The following is a 19,973-nucleotide window of genomic DNA, read 5'->3' as shown; positions in this document are numbered from 1 at the left end:
CTCCGTGGAGCCGTAGTCAAGGATGAGAGGACAGAAAGAGGGAAGTAGTGACACACTGGTGGACAGAAGCCCACGCAGTATTGTAGCATTTCGGACATACACCATCTGCTAATGAATAATTACCCAGTTATTTCTTCTCGGAGGTGAGTGAAATAAGACTATTCGGACTTTACATTTGTTTTAGGAACGTTAAAGGCGTTAAAAGTTAACTTGAAATGTTTGGGTCAACGGCCGTTATCGAGTTTTTAAAATGAAAACTGTTATTAAATATCTCAAATCACCGTGTATTAGTAACGCTACTCCGATAAAGAGAGTTTCAGTGTTAGCTGTAAAGCTGGCTCAGTCAAAGCTTTTTTAAAAAAGGACAACTCACACAGTTAATGGCTGTTAAAATGTTAGCTTACAGCGGTCGTCTTCACCTTAACGTTAACGATAGGCGAGCCTGAAAGCGTGCCTCGGCAAGCCCTTTGTTGCTCCAGCCGCCCGGACAAATACCATATTCATCTCAAATTTCATTCTGTTATCCCTTTAGACTTAATTACGGTCACCATGTGCCGACAAATTCATTTGTCGTTTACACCCCTCCCATTTGTTTTTCAAAGAACGGAGGAGGGAGTATTCCCACTCGGTGTAGCACTGCAAATTAACCAGAAATGACCGTAACTGATAGACAGTGTCATGTGAACAACTTCTTTTCTTTTCTTTTCATAAGTAACCCAACAATTTCTGGTGTAGCTAACTCTCATCTTAAAATCACACACACACACACACACACACACACACACACACATATATACATATATATATTTTTACACAGTGGTGACTAAAATAGGGACAGTCCAGTTACCACACATAAGAGAATGTAGTTTTAGCTGTTACCTCTCCTCCTCCTCCTGCAGAGAGTTCTTGGCTTCATAATTCTGCACCAGTTATGGTCTTCAAGCAGTGCCCAGAGGGGTCGGCTAGGGACAGAAATTTATCAGATGTTTCTCTTTGGTTTAAAGCAGAAATATGTGTAGGAGGCCTTCCCATAAAAATGGCAACACCTGTTTAAGGATAAAGGATCTCAGTAGATAAAAGGAATTATTAAGTAATTCCATACAGTGTAAAGTGGGAGAAACTGTTGGTCCGTGTTACTCAGCACAGTTTGTCTCAGATTATACAGTAAGCCCTCGTGGAGGTGGACGGTTCATTAATCATCACAGCATTACTGCAGTGTTTGTCTTAAAGTATCACATTATAAAAACATAGGGTCATGTTTAGCCAATTGATTATTTTTTTTTTGCGTTGTTTTGTTTGATAATAATAAATGGAGGATCATTCTTTTAGTTTATTTACTCGATACACACTCCTGCAAGAAAAGACTGAAAGAGCTAGTCACCCATTGCCATTGAATACAGCCAAGTTAAGATAACTGAATCATGGGAAACATAAAGACTTACAAAGGCAGTATTACTCTGTACGGATCAGTTAGCATTGCACTTCCTTTTTAGGTAATCACTATAAGAGAACACTTACAACATGCAACATAATAATAACATAGATAATGCAAAATATCAGACTAAATACTTTCAATTGAAGCAGCAGCAGGTTTCATGTTACTGTCACTTCAGTGTCATCATTACTTCACACCTTTATGACCTCATCCTACATGCAATGCCCAATTAAAATTAACCCCCTGTATGATCTACTGTATGTGCATGTATCTATGCACAAGAGGAAGCCATGAGTAATGGAGTGTTACAAAATGGTGTTTTCCATTGCAGTCTATTTGAGCACATCATTCTTTATGCAGCTGTGAAGTCAATCAAGAAAAAGAGGAAATGCATTGTATAAGCGTACTGTACAACAAGCGACTATGTAACAGCTGCATGTGCGTGGTTGAACAGGCATGGCATTTGCACCAGTGGTGCACCTGTCATTGAGCTAACAGACTTTGTAAAGGGAAATTGTGACCCATCATTAAGTTTACATGCCGTGACAATAAGGAAGTATTAGTTCAGCCAAAATGCCACACACTTAATCACAATCAGCAAATGAACTCTGTCTGGATTTTAAACATGCCAAGTAAAATGGAATGGGACAGATTTGGATGTCCATGTCCATGTTTCCAGAAAGGAGAATTTGTATGTTGTAAAACGTGGTTATTACCAGTAGCTTTCTTCAGTAGTTTACAAATGGGGCAGGCTGACCTTCACAATCCTTACTGGATTTCCAGGCAGCACTCGGAACCTGTGAAGTGGTCTAATAGATAGATTGTTGCCCCCTTTGATAGAAGTTAGAGTGCAGTAACAGAGAATGCCTTGGGTCAGAGGTTTCAGTTTATTCATTGTTACCTCCCCATCAATACTGTGCAGTATGTGGTGCCTGAATACTGTATGATTAATTTTACTACTGTTTTAATTTGGAGTTTGGAAAACCCTCGACTTATCCACTCGCATTCACTGTCTTCCAGTTTGTCCTGGTGGCACAATCAAATCCTGTCATCAATTCACTCTAGGGGCTTTCCTTCCATGATCTTATCAGTTTTTTTAGCTGATAGGCCATAGCACGCCCAGAAAATATGGTGCCGTTTTCCGTTTCTAATAACATCCCACTTCAGTAACAGGAGTATTAGGCTGCAGGCCAGGCTTTTTTTTTCCCTGCACTCACATGCCAACCTTCGTTCAAAGTGCATGACACATTATCTTAAAATATTTGGATAAAAAGATTTCTGTGGACACTCTTTGTTTGCTCTCAGTGGTGCAGAGAGTAGGCTGTAGACCTTTTACATTTGTTGTTGCATAGAAACAGCTCATTTTCCTCAATGTTTCTTGAAAGATCCAGGAGGGGACAAAATGTCTTTACTCACGCTCTGTCTGGCACCACAGCTAATTTGTGACAGTGAGAGTGAGTACACTACTTTACTCTTTCTCAGATTTAACAACCAGGCTGGCCCAGTTAAACACACATGTCTACTTGTTGCACCAATGACAGAGAGGAAATACATGAAATACATAGCTATACCTTGTTTTATCTGTCCACACACGATATTAATATTTCAATTATTATAGTTATGTAGTTATTTAGGTCACATTTCAAGGATTGTGAAGAACTCTTGGGCTAGGAACAAGGCTGAGGTATTGCATAGTAGCTTGCAGTTATGCGGGTTTGGGCATGCAGAATCTTGGAAAATGGCGCAATGTTTTAAACTGTCTCTGGAATGGTTACGTTGAAGCCTGAGTCCTTTTCAAACAAGATGCCTAGTGAACTTGAATTACTGTCTTATAATAGCTTTAAAATGGAACTATTGATTTGTTCAAGGGACCGAAGTGCTATTATCAGCCAAAGATGGGTAATGGGATATGTAAAGACCTGAGGTTTGGTCAGAGTCGTCATCAAGAGATATTGTGATTGTAAGTGAAGAATGAGTGGGCAGTTTGGATTCTTGCTCTGACTTTTTAGAAGCACACAAACACTACTGAAACTCACACTCTCTCTCCTACGCTCTAATCTTGATTGTGTGTTCAGTCATGATCAGTTTGTACCCTGCGCGCGCGCACACACACACACACACACACACACACACACACACACATATGCACATACACATAGCAACAGTGTAGACAGACCAAACCAAGCACGTTGGACACATTTTGAAAAGGATTGTGTGAGCTTTATTTGGAGGATGTCATGTCATTGCTGCAATCAAAGGTTTTGTTTGTCTTTCTAAAGGTCTTGTTAAAGCAGAGCACTCCTCTTTACACTCAAGGCATTCTGCCGGCTGGCTGCTGGCCCATGTACTGTAAACCTCTTTTACACTCAGTCCTTTCTGGTCTACCATCTACAGCATGGGCCTTGTCCAGCAACTGAATTGGCTTCATTAGGAAAACTCATTTTGTGGTAGGGGTGGGCAACATGACCAAAAAATTTTAAAAAATCTCAGTTTTTTTAGTTTGTTTTATTTAGTTTTTTACACTGACTGCATTATATCATGGCGTGACAAAAATGTCATTCTACCTCTTTTCGATCTCTTGGCAATGTAAGGGAACATATCTTAAGACAGAAAGGCTTTCCGCTAACAAAGCCAGCTGAGCTTGCCTTACAGTATGAAGTGTGAGGATAACGTTAAGCCTGTCTATGTGAGACTACACAAAAAACAATGTGAAAAAACAGTTCCCCACATCCAGGCTTCTGCGCTGGTTACTTAACAGGTTTCAAATGAGGCGTAATGTTCACACAGTTTCTCTTGACTGTCCCTCAATATTAAATACTCCAACATTGCTCCGTGTAGCTCTATAATAGATGCCACTCACCACATTATCCACATGCTAACATGCTAACGTCAAATTTAACAGGCTAGCCAGCGAAATACACAGTGAGGCAACATAAAAATGTCTACAGGCAGAGCGTGACACCAGTGACAGTGACTAAACTGGTATACTGCCCACTCTTAGTTTGTGGAACATGGAATCTGGAAAGAAAGTTAATTTTTCATAAGCAATGTGTTCTTTTGTATGAATCCTGCAATCACTTTGAATTGTTGTTTGCTTGGATTACTATTTGAAAGCAGAAAAGGTTTGGAGATTTTTCTGTCAGATTGCAATTTTTGGGGTCAAAACCCCATAGCCCATATAGTAACTGATTTATAGCTAGTTTACTGCAGTCATGCACTGCTCACATAGAGGGATACATTTTTAGACATGTTACTAGTCATAGCTAATTTTACCACTTTATGATGTAGTATTTTGGGTTGAACCTCATGCAATGTAGTCCATATTTATTTTTACACACTAAAATAAGGATATGAGCAATGGCAGGTTTAGTTGGATTGAGGAATTAATGCGACTGTTTGAACTGTTGTAAATGTAGAACATATGAGATCTTATGTTCGGTACAGATAACCGATAACACGCAGAGACAGCTTGCCCCAGTTCTTTTCATAACCCTTTTTTCAGAGCCACCCTCAGTCTGAGGTGGCCTTCCAAAAAGAGTAATACAAGGAGTGATGCCAAAATATCTTCACTGTGGCTTGTATGCATCTAAAAAAGCTGACATTAGGAAACCACAAAATGAAAATGAAAATGAAAATTAGGAAGTGGAAATTTTTTTGACTGGTGTTGGTGCCAGAATGAGGATCTGTGAGTCAACAAGATATTATCATTCATCCTCTGTTGTGTCAATCCAGGGAAAAAGTTTTAACTGGGGCTGGTGTAGGTGGACTGGCTAGTGGTCCAGACCATAGACTGTATGAAACATGGATGTAGTCTCTGTGACATCAACCAGAAGTTTTTGATGATCCACCTGAAGCTCAGTGACAATGGCTTTGGCTATTGCCATTTTGTCAGTGCCTAATTCTGCCTAACTCCCAGCTAATCCAAAAATGGATAAAGAGAAGGAGCGTGGGTGGAGGTGAGGTGGTAATTCTAGTTTGTTTTTTGAAGAACAATGCAATTGTTTGAAATTGGTTTCCTTTAAAGCTGCAGTAGGTAAGGTTGAGAAGAGAGCAGACTTAGCCTGAAAATTTCATAAGTTCACAAGTTCCATGTCACTCCCCCTCCCTCTCCGCTGCACTCATGCCCTGCCTCCAAGCCCCTCCTTCCTACGGTGTCTGCGCAGCTGCCGTGACAACCAGTAACATTAGCCTTAGCATCGGATACAAGTTAACTCTGCCCAGCCGCTACATCACAGTCGCTAACATACATACGTAGGCGCTGTTGTTGGCAGTGGCGGTAGGGGCAGTTTCTCCTTTGCGGGTGGCTGTTGCTCCACCATAGCTTTCACTAGCCTCCTGACCGCTCACAGAGCTGTTTGACTGAGCGGCAGCTGGCAGCATGAGCTGAGGGAGGGGGCGGTTCACAGCGCGTGTGAGTAGTGATTGACAGATGTCAGATACACCCTCAGACGCTCCTCTGGCTCTGATTGGTTGTTTTGTGTTGGGCCCAGTGGAATCTTGCCAATTGCAGAAGGAACAGTAGGTGGAACCAATGAACCAATTTTTTTTTTCACAGAGTACATGTTTCATGTACTGCTGTCTGGGCATAGGGACAGTTTTAGCAAATATGACAAAAAAATTACTTTTATACAAGTTATATACTGCAGCTTTAAGGAAAGAATTATTTTTGAATGGCTGGATTAATACACAATATCTCCTCAGTGTGTGTGGGCAAATCCTATGTACAAATTTGTACATGCTTTTGTGTATGTCCTTTTTAGGATCTGCAAAGGAAGACGCAAGTAAAACTTGGATGTTAACAAGAAGTGATGAGGCAGTTATCTGAAGGTTAGTTCCTCATTTAGCCAGCCCGAGCTTCAGGATAAGTCCAGTAATGGCACTGACCACAACAGCTATTTCTGCTGTGGGCATGCATAGTAATGATGATGATGATGGACTTGTTCACAATGCTAATCTTAAACTAACTCATTTATTGTTGAATTGTATCAGTACAGGACACTATTGTGTTATGGTAAATGTTCATTATTCCTGTAGTTGAAGAAAGTGGGGGTGAGCAAAGTCTCAAGTCTGTGTGACAAAAGGAAGGATGTTGTGCAAAGTTGTCTAGAGTGCAGGTCTCTGTCATTACACATTCACACCAGTGTGAGAAGTGGCACCATGTGTCATGTTAAATGATCACTACTTTTCTGCAGTTTTTGACCTCTGTCATTTTCACATTAAAGGTTCATTGTGACCTTTCAACCACAAGCTACTTTAACAAGGTTTTTATCGTGGAGACCTGACGTTATCATTAAACTCCATACACAACATTTGAGATGCTGAATAATGTAACATTAAAGTTAGAAATAAGAAGTCCCCAAAGATAATTGTAATCATTTTGTCTGTGAAGTCAAGTAAACTACATGTCCGTGTTTGCACACCAGCATGCTGGACACACCTGCTAAATGCATTCAGAAGATTTACCAACCAATAAATAACAAAGCTGAAGGCTTGAGTGGGATAGGTTTTGATGAATTGAGATTAAACCCTTGCTTACTGGGTCTGTGTATTGACTATGAATGCTCATTACAGTCTGCTGACAGGCACCATTTGCCAGTCCTCAGCAGCTTCTACATAAGAAATAGTGAGATACCTCTCAACTCATCTCCAATTTCCCCTTATTATGGGGAAGAACCACATCTTTGTCATGAACTCTTCTTCACATCACTTCCCAATTGTACAAGTGTAAGAGTTAGTGATAGGGCACTGTGGTAATGCTTCACTTATTAATGCTGCTTACTTTCACCCCAAAAGTAGATTTGAAGCTTTCTTGACTGCTACAAAAGGAAAAGCAGCAATATAGCTAAGCTTGGCACTAGGGGTTGGTAATATGATCTAAGATTAATATTACAGTATATTTATTTTTTTTGACTGTATATCACAGAATTACTGAGTGTAACTGCAGTTCTGTGAATATGTGCATAGGCCTTTACCTGCATGTTATCTCAGACACATTAAAGTGCATTACTTTTAATATGCCAAAACATTTATCACTGTAATAGTAGTGTTGCAAAATCTATCCAGTCTTGGCAGAACGTGGCAGTAGTGATGGGGACAGAAAACTCTTGTACCACCCACCCCCTTTGGCAATCACAACATTATAGCTCAGTGAGACTCACTCTTTTCTCCACACAGTAAGCAGCAAAGTATAGTTTCTCAACAAGTCTTGTGGTACAGATGTGAGAAGACTGCCAAAAGTATACAGCGGATGAAGGAGTTTGGTTGCTATCAGGGTAGAATGTTTTTGTATGAAGTATTAGGCTTTAGCTCTACAAGACTCCCATGATAGTAATAGTTCAAATCACAATAAAATCCAGGATTAAATGTCTGATTAAGGTGTTTTACAGTCAGCATGGTCTTTGACACGATCATGACCTTCAAATTTTGTTGTCAAACAATACAACCACACTTCATGTTAGTAAGCTTAATATAGCCATGTCTGGAAAAGCACCCTTGTTTTGCACATTTATCCAGTGCTGTCTACACGTAGCTTTAGTGACAGTAAGTGCGCTTGGCCCAAGTAGGGCTGGTCAACTGCTGTGTAGAGTCAGTGTGACAGAAAGTGAAACATGATCTTCTCCCCACACCCCTACATGTAGGTTATGTTTGGGTTTTGTAAGATAGGGACAGTTTGTCCTGGCTGCATTTGCAATATGCATTTGAAAATATTCATCTCTGAGTGAATGAGTGCAGTCCAGGCTTTCTTCAGATTTGCAGGGGGAAAACATTGCACTAACTAAGCAAAAGGCAACTAAGCATCAGGCAAATGAGAATGCACACAAACAAACACACTGGTACGTTCTCAGGGCAGGCCTCTTGGGGAAGAGACAGAGCTATGGTGACGCACTCTCACAGGAACATGTGATATCACCAAACGCAAAGGGGTGGAGGTGGCTAACACACATGCAGAGCAGTCCCAATGATTAATGGTCAAGTGAGGAACTGTTTAGATAAACTAGCAGATGATTCGACCCCAAAGACACACAGACATGCAGGTACAATTGTTGAAAAGGGTGCTTTGTGATGACACTAGGTACAGTATTGATGATGTTATTGTGGACATGCCCTTTTCGTGCTCTGACACACGAACAGGAATCTGCCACTGAATTGTCTTTCCCAAGCTTTCCCATATTTGTTTTTGTTGCACTCCCACTTCTTAGCAAGTTTAAACTTGATTTGACTTTGATCTTTCATTTCTTGGTATGGTTATAGAAACACAACTACAACATAGCATACTGTATATATTTTGCCCCAAATCCATTCATTTCATTTGAAAATAATTTTCACAATTATAGAAGTGGTCACGAGAGAGAGTGCACAGATGCTTAATGATTAGAAAGAAATTATCCATGTTTGTTTAGCAAACATGTCCTTATGGTGCTGCTTTTTAATGACATACTACTAAAAATACTTAAATTGGGATCTCTTAGGTTGCTATGTATAACTTCAAGATGGCTGAGTATTAATATATTTACATGTGGTGGTAAATTCTTAACACAGTCTCTGGTTAGTGCTTCATACACTGTAGGTTTCTAACTCTGTCTATATCTCTGCTATCTTCCCTCTGGAGAATACAATTTGTTTTCCATTCCCATTAGTTTTCCTGTGTGGATCCTAACAACTGCCTGTCTGCATTGATAGACTATGGTCAACAACGGTCCCTCTGCCCTCCATCCATTAGCCAAATTCCTAGCTATTTCATTATCTAAGTGGATGGGTTCCAGTCCCTACCCACGACTCCACTAAACCATGGCTAGATTGCCAGTAGCCTCCTTTGTGGCTCAAGGGGACTAAATTAGGCTTTCTGTCCAAGCTTGAGATATTTATTACACATAATTGAAAACACTGTTGGCAGAATTGAAATGTACACCCCTATTAGAATAAAGGTATTATAGAAATGATGGGGGTTTTTTATGGAGGGGGGGGTGCACAAATATGTTAAACGTTGTCTAACTGTGCCGGAGCTCTGTTGTGGAAACTAGGCTATTGACTGAGCTGGTGTCAGATTTCTCTGCTGCTGCCATTCCTGTTGCAGACACCCAGGGTCTCGCATTGATTTTATAAACCACAGCTCCAGGACAACTTCAAGGCTTTCAAGACCATAATGACATAATGGATGTGTTGGCCAAGGCTTTTGACATTATAGGTTTGTGTCTGTAATGCCTTTTGAGTTCTCTGGAAATATACAGTGTAATGCTACAAGACATTCTGAGTTCCAGGAATAGACTGGCTGGTTGTTCTGCTGTTGACTATGATTAGCAAAGACAGGGAAATCAGTGAGTTTGACAATATTATTTGATTTACTGAGCAGACAAGAGGCCAGTGATGAGTCTTATTACATCAACTCAACTGACAAGACTGGGGATGTGATTTACTGTGTGTTATATGTGTAATCCAAAGTGCACAACATGTGCACATATGTGATGTAATGCACAACATATGCACACATGTGATGTAGTCAGAGCATCTTATTAATGAATGTAGATGTGGAAAAAGCTTTAACTTCTAGATAATCATTATTGTGTACAGTCAATAAAAACGAGTGCAATGCTGTTTTCAGTTCAAGCTGTGGAAAAAGATATGGATTATTGACTACCTGGAGTGTGCTGATGATTTGAGAGCACTATTGATCGCTGTCATCTGATGTCCTCTGGTGTCACTCCCAACAGGTTAACAGCCAGCGTATCAGTTACTTTTTAATTAGTGGTCCAAGTTCGTACATCAGGCTTGGTAGAATCAGTTTCTGATTTACTTAGCTGGCTAACCAGTTCCCTTGAATTTATTTTAAATTTTAAATTTAATTTGTTTATTTTGATGTCTCTCATTGGCTTGGCAGTACCGTTTGACACTGTATGTCATGAAATGGGGGGAATTTGTCAGCTAATAAAGAAATTTTGCTCTATAATCTATGCCAAGGCAGCCCACCCTTTCTTCTCTGTGGCCAGTTCTGCAAAACAATGAGCATGGTAGCTTTTGTCATTGCGATTACATCATTTTTGCATCACTGTAATGAGGTATGTTGATTTGTTAGGTATTTCATTCCCTGGATTAGCCAACGGAATACTTGCACATTTGGTTATTTTGTCACTATGGTTTCTCTAATGAATTTACAAAAAATGTGCCATATCATAATATGCTTATTCATATATTTATACATATCCACCTTCTGTTCCTCCCGCCTCTCTCTATATAATTACATTAACTTTAATCAATGGCTCAATCACTATGTAGCAAAGGCAAGGTTGCTATCCTGAATATAACACCATTTTTCATCTGCTGCAAATGAATGCAGAGCCTTTTAAGGATCACTTAAGAAATTGCCTGTGAAGGTAATCAAAAAGAAAGGGAAGTTGGCAATGATTTTTTTAAACAGATTAAACTGGAGGAAAGCCATCTATGGCTGTGCACAAATTTGCCACAAGAGAAACTTGATTCGCAAACATTTAAGTTTTAAAACTTTTTGTGCTTGTGTTTTACCTCTTATTTCAACTTAAATATTTTCGCCCTTCCCTATTTCACATATAGACATAGCATTGCAGTATCAACATGCGGTAGTAAAGATTAGCATTATTAGTGGGTTTGTATTTTTTTGCAGAAGTATTTAACATCATCCACTGTCATCATCATAATTATTAATTCTTAATGAACAGTAATCCTGTTAAAATCAGAGGTTCAATAGATTACATAGTCTTATTATGCAAGATGGTGCTGTGTATGCTAGGCGGCCGCCTGTGCAGTAGCTCTGTCGTCTTCATTCGTTTTTGTTTCTTATCCTTATTCTTCTTTATTGTATATATTTTATGTTTATGTGTGTGTGTTTAGAATTTCCCAGTTGGGATCAATAGAGTAAAGTCTAAGTCTAAGTGTAAATCAATGTTATGTTTCAGTAATGTTTTTGAATGACATCCATTATGATTTTCTTTTCTCTAGCACTCTAACAGAATGGCATCACAGGGGGGGGAGGAGCCTCCTCCAAACAGAGGTCAATCAGATAGCCGCCTAAAGAGCAAGAAGCCACCCAGCCTTGTAATAGCCATCCCTCCACCTGAGGACATGATGTCCCGTGATCCTGCAAAACAGGTAGGCTGACCATTTTGGTCATGACCCCGTCTTTTACTGCCTGGCCTCTTGTGGCAGATGGGTCATAAGATGGGTTATCACTATGAGTAACCACTTCCTGCTATAGTGCTGGTGTTAAACACTTTCCCATGTGTGTTGAGTTAAGAACATTTTTTGAAAAGTACCCCGAGGCTGCCATCTCAATTGCACTCGATAATGTTTTTCCGTCCAAAATCCTAAATTAACAGAATAGTACAAGAATAGTTTATCATTTACATCAGTTTTCCTCAAGAGTGGGTAATAGCTTGATGCTGTCCACAAATGCAGTGAAGTTCACTGTTTTTCTGTTACAAGGACTGGTAACATCTTAAATTGGTTGATAGTCTGGCATTAGAAAGCAATCCACAGCAGAGGGTGGGCTTGTATGTTATCCTCCTTTTCAAGTAGATCAAACTAAGCTCCTCATATAAAGTAGATAAACCCAATGCTTCGACACACACAGACAAAAAAGTGATAGTGATATTGAGTTGTAACAGTAAGGGAAAATGGAGCAAAAAATAAGCTGTTAAATATCATGAATGCAGCTCAGCATGGCAGTTTAAGTTCATTCAAAGAAAACACATTCAGAGACGAGCATCTAAACAAGCATTTCTGTAAGTCAAGAGTAAAGAGAGAGATGATGATGGGATTATCTGTATCACGTGCATGATATTTAAAAAATATATATGTCGCTGATCTTACTTAGGATAAAACCCTGCTCAGCAGTGGTTAGGGAAACTTTTATTGGAAACTAATGGCAAAAAAGCTTTTGATATTCTCAGACTCACAGCAGTTGATACAGGTCATTTAGCTCACTCGGGCTGATGGACTCTTTGGAGGAAAATGACATGTCCAGTAATCATAAAGGATAACAGGAAAAAAATAGGTACATTATTTTTAGAAGTTCAAATGGGATTAATACATGTTAATGGGGATGGCATGCTCTCCCTCTGGTCCTCTGACTTTGCTATTTGCTTGGGAAGGGAGGCATTTTGGACAGCTGTCTTGCAGTTTTTGGGCACAAGGCCATACATTTTCCCCTGTGAGCTCCGTGCTTAGAACACAAATGATGGCATTTCAGCTACACAAAGTAGTAAGTAGTCAGAGTTTAATTGAGCATGGAGCAGTTAAAGTGTTCCTAAAGACCAAGTAGTGTAACAAACATGCAAATATAGTGCAAACTCAGCATGCACTGTAGCTTTGTTGTTACAAGAGGAAAAAGAAGAAGCAGAGAGGCCCCACACTCAGTCTGCCAACTGAGGTTTTTCCATTACTGAAACCAATTTAAATAATACCAAATTTGGAAATGTTTCACTGCATGATGTACTGAAACAACTACATGTACTTTTGAGAACTTAAGTTTACACGTTCAAGTTTTTACGTTTTTATTATCATTAGAACTTTATGCACCAAAGAGTTAAGTGATGGCATTTTGAGCTCATGTGCTGTGTGTGCTGTTATTGTCAGTGGCCACATTTAGAGGAGGAGCTGCTATGTGTAGCTGTGTTATATGCATGGTATGCATACATGATATAACACAATATCCTATGTTTTTGTTTGAAAAATGATTGCTGCATATGAGAACCCCTATTAGATTACTCTTTATAAACCGTAGGGAGTAAGTGTACTAGTAAGTGTACTAATAAGACCATTTATCTACACATCTACATTTACTTATGATTTACTAATGCTAAAGTTGTTAATATAGGCTCTTTTCTGTCAAGACCATAGAGCACACAAATCCTGGATCAAGATTGTAGAATTTCTATGTATACCTGTGTTTTTTGTCTGATAACTGCTCTGTGCTGGCAGAAAGTGAGACAGTGTATACTCCTATCTCGACAAGCTGAGCCACAACTTTAAAATACGGCTCCCTTACAGCTCCATTAATTCTGAGAATGACAAGACCATTAGCCTCACCAACTGCGGAGTCACTGCAGGTTAAGATAATGGACTCTCAGAGGAATCACCGAACATCATATAACAGAAGCAAGTAGGTGTTTAAGAGAAGAGGGACAAGGAGTGGCCCTTTTAACAATACCCAACCATACAAAATATTGACTGAACACAAGTGTGTCCATATTAAAAGTGCACTTAATCCAACTATCTTAATATTTGGATTTAGTCTTGCCACTGATTGTGAGTATTGCAGTCATTACAATAATTACCTAATTACTTCTTGTAATTTAATACCAGTTTAATCTGAGGCGTTCTCTGCATTCCTGAGGGTCCTGCAATAATTAATTGCATTTAATTCTGCCAGTTAGTCAGTGAAACACCGGAGACTTTCATAATTATCCAGGTCTGTATGTGTTCATACAATAGTTTCTCATGTCTTCTCTGCCTTCTTGCTGCTGCTGCTTTATTTAGGTTATTGAATTTTTCATACAACTGTAATTATTGCACTGAATAATATGGCAATTCCTTGTTCTGTGAAGGCACTATTCATTTTTATTATATTGTAACAACAATTATTGTACTTATTTCTCCTTTCCGTGGTCAGTCATTGCGCTCATCCCTGAAGAAAAGTGTGGGCGGTCAAGCGACCGGTTCTGTGTCGGAGAGCATAAGTGGAGCTGGAGATGGACAGTTCTCAGCCAGAGACAGGAGGGCGAAATTTGGTAGACAAACATCGCTTTCACAAAGCATCCGCAGGTACGACTACGAGTTTGTTTTTTGAGCCATATTGATGATTTTCATGTTGCTCAGCATTCAGGTTGTTGGAGTCAAGTCTGCCATTTTAAATGAGACCTACATTGGATACCTAAGTAGTTAGTGGGCTCATGAACCTATGTAAAGAAACAAGCAAAGCACTCACACACCTAAATGTATTATACAAGAAAGGCAAGTGTGGCTCCCATGAGGTCATTCACCAAAATATTTCCTTTTCAGGATCACTGTAATCAGAATTCCTCCTGTTGAGCATTACATAACCTTTATAAGTTTTGGTGTCAAATTCCAAGATAATTTTTTCCGGCTTCTACTTCCTGTGCAGATAAGGTAAAATGCTCGCAGACAGTTTTGTTTGTCGTTAATGTAACTTGAACCAGAGGCGCTCATAAGCAGATGCTATTAAACGTTTGGCGTCTCATTTTGTTGATATCTAGCTGAGCTGAATTTCACCACCATTGTGTTTAGCGCTTTGCCTTTTATTATAGCACAGTTTCCTACATTGTCACATGCAGTAAACTGAGCCATACCTTAAGGGAGGAATCATGAAGCAAATTCTCTGGTGCTGCTCAAAGTCACTTCGAGCCATCAACATAGGAGTTGTTTGGGCTAAGCTTTCTCTCTCCTCCAAGCAGGCCATTGCTTTGTTAGGGGTGGGGGAGCAACCAAATCCCACTGCGAACACATCTCCAGGTTCCCCCGGCTTCTTTATTGGCAACTGTTAATGGACCTCAAATGGCAACTGAAGATCCCCAACCACATTGCAGCCACCACCGTGAATCCAGACATTGTCCTTTTGTCCAAGACTGCCAAGCATGTTGTGCTGTGTTGAGTTGACTTTCTCAGAGGAAGATCACTTGGAAGAAACCTTTAGAGGAAGCTCTCCAAGTATATGGGACCTGTTAGCAACTGCCAAAAGGCTGGTTGGAGAGCAAGTGATTTGCAGCCCATTCTCTTACCAGAGCCTTTAGCCATTTGGGGAGAGGAGAGAAGAGCCATCTGCAACACCACCACAGTGGCAGAGAGAGCATCAAGATGGCTGTGGCTCAAGAGACTAGAACCATTGGGATGGAGCTAGCTATCAGGACACAAGTTGGGGTCTGATCAGTCTCCGCTGGGTCAGCTGGAGCAGGATGTATGACGTTGAGAGACCCAAAACACCTGATGATTCCAGGAACATCTCTGGAGATGTGTCTAGAGGCATCAGCAGATGTATTTTCCCAAGTGTTCAGCTCTTTGCCTTCTATCATAACAGAATTTCTTAGATTGTTCAGATGATACTAGAGCAACTGCTGCATACATTGTTGAAATGTATGCTCTCCTTCTTGTGTTAGCTTAACATCATCTGCTCTTGCTGTTTCTGTGTGTTACTGAGGACACCCTCCTCTTCCTGTCCCTCTAGAAACACAGCCCAATGGTTTGGGGTGGGGGAAGACTGTGAGACCAAACAGCAGGTATGGCACAGGAAGAGCCTACGCCACTGCAGCCAGCGTTACGGCAAGCTGAAGGCCCAGTATAGAGAGCCTGAGACGGCCACCAGCATCGACCAGGGCCTGGACTCACCAGCCACGCACAAAATGCCCAAGGTATTCTTCTGTCACAGAGACACATGGTCACTGTGGGCCTTAACCTACACACAAGCTATTCATTCACATCTTGATTAAGGTTCTATTCAATGTAGTCTGTTTAGAAGCATCTTAATATCTTGATTCTATTGCATGAATATTCCAAAATACTTGACCATGGAAATATGTTGCACAGACAGCAAGAACAAACAGGAGGAGACACTGCCAGCTCTATGCCATGTCTGTCCACAATTCCCATTTTCACTCAATTTCACAACCAGCTAACAAGATATACCAGTAACTGTTTTTCCACCTGTATGATTTCATGTCATGACCCTTAGAGATGTGAGAGAGAGAATGTGAGGAGAGAGGGAAAAATGTGTCTGGCTTTAATAAAGGGGAGTGCTATATGGTGACAGTCGTTGGCCATCTGTGCCCCAGATGAATCATGTCACTCCCCTCAGTCTGTGTCAGATAGCTCCACTCATCTACTTGCCATTCAATTCCATCTTGCGCCTACCCTCACCTGCTTTTTTGATTCTGCATCTGGTCGCCCTTGTAATCGGGAATGCCAATGATAACAATTTCCATCTAACAGCAATTTATTTTTCCTGTTACTTTACTCGTGTTCACACAGACACACAAACGTGTGTGAGAGGAATTCTTTCTCAAAGTGTCAGCCTTGTAAACTCTGTAAGACTTAAAGGTGAGTTTTCATCTCTGAGTGATATGTATTCTCTCGTCTCTTCTGCTCACTATCTGAGAATTTTGCTTCATCTTGAAAGTCAGCTGTCAGACTGCTGTGCATGTAAGATCTAGTGATTACAGCCGATGTTTAGCATGTTGTGGCCAAATTTATGTCCATGTCACAGTAGTTCTCAAATATTTATACCAGGTTCACTCTAATCTTTGTTTTTTGCAGATTGTGGATCCCCTGGCACGGGGGCGAGCCTTCCGTTGCCCGGACGAGATGGACAGTCGTTCCCCCAGGACCCCTCACATCCCTCAGGGGGGTCCCATTACCCCAGGTGTCACCTCACTCAGCTCCTTCACCAGCCAGCGCTCAGGGTACAGCCGCTTCCCCAGGCGTAAGAGGGAATCTGTTGCTCGAATGAGCATCCGAGCTGCATCCAACCTAATGAGGGTGGGTTGGGTCTGGTACCCCAAAATCTCAGAGTGTGTATTCTAGATTGGGGAGGGACAGTTTTTTTACTTAATGTTTGCATTTGATAGGTGTTTTTAGGTTTTTTATCCAGTAAAAGCAGGTCTCTGTGAAATGTGCATTTTATGCCGTTGGATGGGAATCAGTTTCAGAAAATGTGCACCACCATTTGTGAAATAGCCCCACATTCTTCAGTCTAAAATCCAGACTCCACAGAGATTTTCACGCTTTTGCTGATTTAATGGGCAGAATTAATATGCTTGTGAAAAGTAAATATTTATGTTCAAATACAAGTACACTAAACCCAGGTGACACAAAGGATGTATATGCTTTTGCGAGAGAGAGAGAGAGAGAGAGAGAGAGAGAGAGAGAGAGAGAGAGAGAGAGAGATTATGCACATGTAAACTAACTTATGTGGTTTGTGTGTGTGTTGTTCAGGGTCGTAGTGGCTTGGCAGGCTCTCAGACAGGTCGCAGTTTCCCCAAGAGGAGCTTTGCCAGGCCCAGCTGGATGGATGAGGACACAGTGGACTCCGCAGACATGTCCGAGTCACTCTTCTTCAGCAAGGTCAGCAACCACTACCCCTCTGTTAGTGCCCTGGCAGTAAAATGTCTCTTTGTGTTGACTTTGGCAATTTTTTTTTATGTTGAGGAACGTACTTTCCATGTATACTGTGATATATACACTCACCTGTCCTTTATATGTGTCACATCACCTCCCTTCATCATGTCATTCAGCAAGAGCAGCCTCCATTTCTTATCTATTTCACAGCTTTCTTTCTCTTTTGTAAATTTAGAAAGTTTCTCTTAAACCATCCTCTTTTCATCTTATCTCGACTGCTTGGTCTGACCAGCTCATAGTTAGTTGCTACAACACAAAGGTTAGAGATTGAACATACATATCTAATACGTGTATATATGTCAAAGTTATTAAAATATAGGAATGTTTGACAGATACAACTCAGAAGCTGCTCATTATATCATTATGTCCTATATTTCCCCCTTCACCATAATGTCTGCTACAAGAGAACAAAATTGTCTAAGCACATATGAGGCCTAGCTGCTACTTCATTACTAATCTCCATGTTTGTCTTCCTGCTCTTCCAATGTTACCTCCATTACCTCTCCTATGTAGGTCGATGCCCATGATGAGTTGTACTCTATGGCTGATGATGTATTTGAATCACCTCCCATTTCTGCATCTTTCGCTCCCAGCGAGCAGCCTGACCTGAAGTTCCAAAGCCTGTGAGCAAATACACAACCAAAAACACCTTGATAACACCTTGAGAAAGGCACTGACACTGATAGTTCTCAGTACTTGTGTCAAATATTCAAAAAAAATCTTATTTTTCGGCACACAAAAAATGTGTTCCAGCTTTTTATCATCAGAACTCAATAAATTTACTGCGTAAACTGTAACATCAGTGCTTCAGAATGTGCTAGCTGTTTATTACATATGAAGCTTAAGGTCTTCCAATCAGGTACGGCTGTTTGAAGTAAATAAAACTTCTGTATGTCAACTGTAACAAAAATAGAATTGACATACTCCTGGTTTACTTGCTTTTCTTCGAATATTATTTCTTGTATTTCATATACAAACATTTAATTTGTACACCTTCTTTTTCTTCTTCTGCTTATCTGACTACATCCCACCTTTCTGCCCCTTCCACCGCTTTTGTCTTGCTCTCTTTCTCACTCCTTTTCCATTTTTTAATCCATTTCTCTTCCTCCCTGCTTTCCTGCCTTTCTCCCAACCCCAGTAAGGACATATCTCGAACACCCAGGACACCAGTAGTAGTGCACGAAAAGAGCCGTCCTCGCCGGGGTGGTCGCATCGCCTCCCAAGTTAAGCACTTTGCATTTGATAAACATAAGCGTCAGTACGGCATGGGGGTTGTGGGGAAGTGGCTGAACCGGCACTACCGACGCAGCCTCAGCAGCAGCATCCAGAAGCAGCTGGACGACTTCCACAGCCACAGGTTCGGGAATGAGTGGATGCTAATGTTCATCGACACACAGACGCACTGGTGGATTATTCACAAACTTGATATAATTGACTTCTAGATCTCAGTGAGAGATAAGTAACAGGTGAAATCAGCTTTAGCAGTAAAAAGTGCCATGAAAACACTGGAGGAAAGTTGGAGAGTTGTATACAAGTTTTAGTAATCTTTAGAGCAGTACAGGCAGTTTTAGTAGTTAATTATCCTTGCCTGTAATTTCATGTTTGACACCAGGACTGGCACCATATATTGGCTTTGTCTGATTTTCCTGTTTTATCTGATTTGCTGTGGTTTTCTGCTGTGCTTTTTAGGCCATACTTTACCTACTGGATCACATTTGTCCATATAGTAATCACTTTGCTGGCCTGTTGTACATATGGTTTTGCCCCTGTGGGGTTTGCACAACATTCGACATCTCAACTGGTGAGTGGAATTCAAAACTGATTTCCTGTGAAATGTTGACTTAAATGGATTAAAGATTTTGACATGATTGAGTGTATTTCACCATGTTTACGACCATCCAGCTAGCTGTAGTGCGAAAATGTCTGGTTATTGTGAAACTGAGCATTGAAGATAGGATCTGTGCTCTTTGAATGCACTTAAATAATCTGCTTGGTCAATACATGGCTGAAATCATTAAATATTGAAAGCAACTTTCAAAGTTATGTCATTTTTATGTCCTTACAAACAGAATCGAAAGAAAACAAAATGATGCATTTATGAGATAAAGCGTGTTTATCCTCGCCTTCACCCGGAAATCATAAATGAACATTGAACCATAAATGTTTTGGTACCTCTGTCATGTTATACATTTAGCAAATCCACTGCCACCTGTGTCACTCTGCTGCCCTCTGTAGGTGCTGAAGAACAAAGGCATTTATGAGAGTGTCAAGTATATTCAACAGCAGAACTTCTGGATTGGTCCAAGCTCTGTGAGTCTCTTGCTGGTCTCAGCACAGTTGCTGTATTACACTATATGTTTTTCACTCTCTGCCTAGATGGATA

General features: G+C 40.5%; 1 protein-coding gene across 2 annotated transcripts in view; it reads left to right on the top strand.

The window, feature by feature from the left end:
• The window catches only part of LOC143319579 (inactive rhomboid protein 2-like), a 30,112-nt gene continuing 10,139 nt past the window's right edge, over positions 1 to 19,973 (top strand). The window contains exons 1-11 of one of the 2 annotated variants that reach the window (XM_076728658.1): positions 33 to 143; positions 6,196 to 6,262; positions 11,405 to 11,554; positions 14,076 to 14,227; positions 15,645 to 15,828; positions 16,730 to 16,951; positions 17,408 to 17,536; positions 18,104 to 18,213; positions 18,729 to 18,947; positions 19,280 to 19,391; positions 19,826 to 19,900. In XM_076728658.1, the coding sequence (XP_076584773.1) occupies positions 11,417 to 11,554; positions 14,076 to 14,227; positions 15,645 to 15,828; positions 16,730 to 16,951; positions 17,408 to 17,536; positions 18,104 to 18,213; positions 18,729 to 18,947; positions 19,280 to 19,391; positions 19,826 to 19,900 (1,341 nt within the window). In that variant the 5' untranslated portion in view covers positions 33 to 143; positions 6,196 to 6,262; positions 11,405 to 11,416. Of the gene's footprint in view, positions 144 to 6,195; positions 6,263 to 11,404; positions 11,555 to 14,075; positions 14,228 to 15,644; positions 15,829 to 16,729; positions 16,952 to 17,407; positions 17,537 to 18,103; positions 18,214 to 18,728; positions 18,948 to 19,279; positions 19,392 to 19,825; positions 19,901 to 19,973 lie in introns of both variants that reach the window. The other variant, XM_076728657.1, reaches the window with a different exon arrangement.

This window comes from Chaetodon auriga, chromosome 4, assembly GCF_051107435.1.
Source record: "Chaetodon auriga isolate fChaAug3 chromosome 4, fChaAug3.hap1, whole genome shotgun sequence".
NCBI classification, from domain to species: Eukaryota; Metazoa; Chordata; class Actinopteri; order Chaetodontiformes; family Chaetodontidae; genus Chaetodon; species Chaetodon auriga.
The sequence above is the reverse complement of the archived record's forward strand: the minus strand, read 5'-3'. Positions and strand labels throughout refer to the sequence as shown.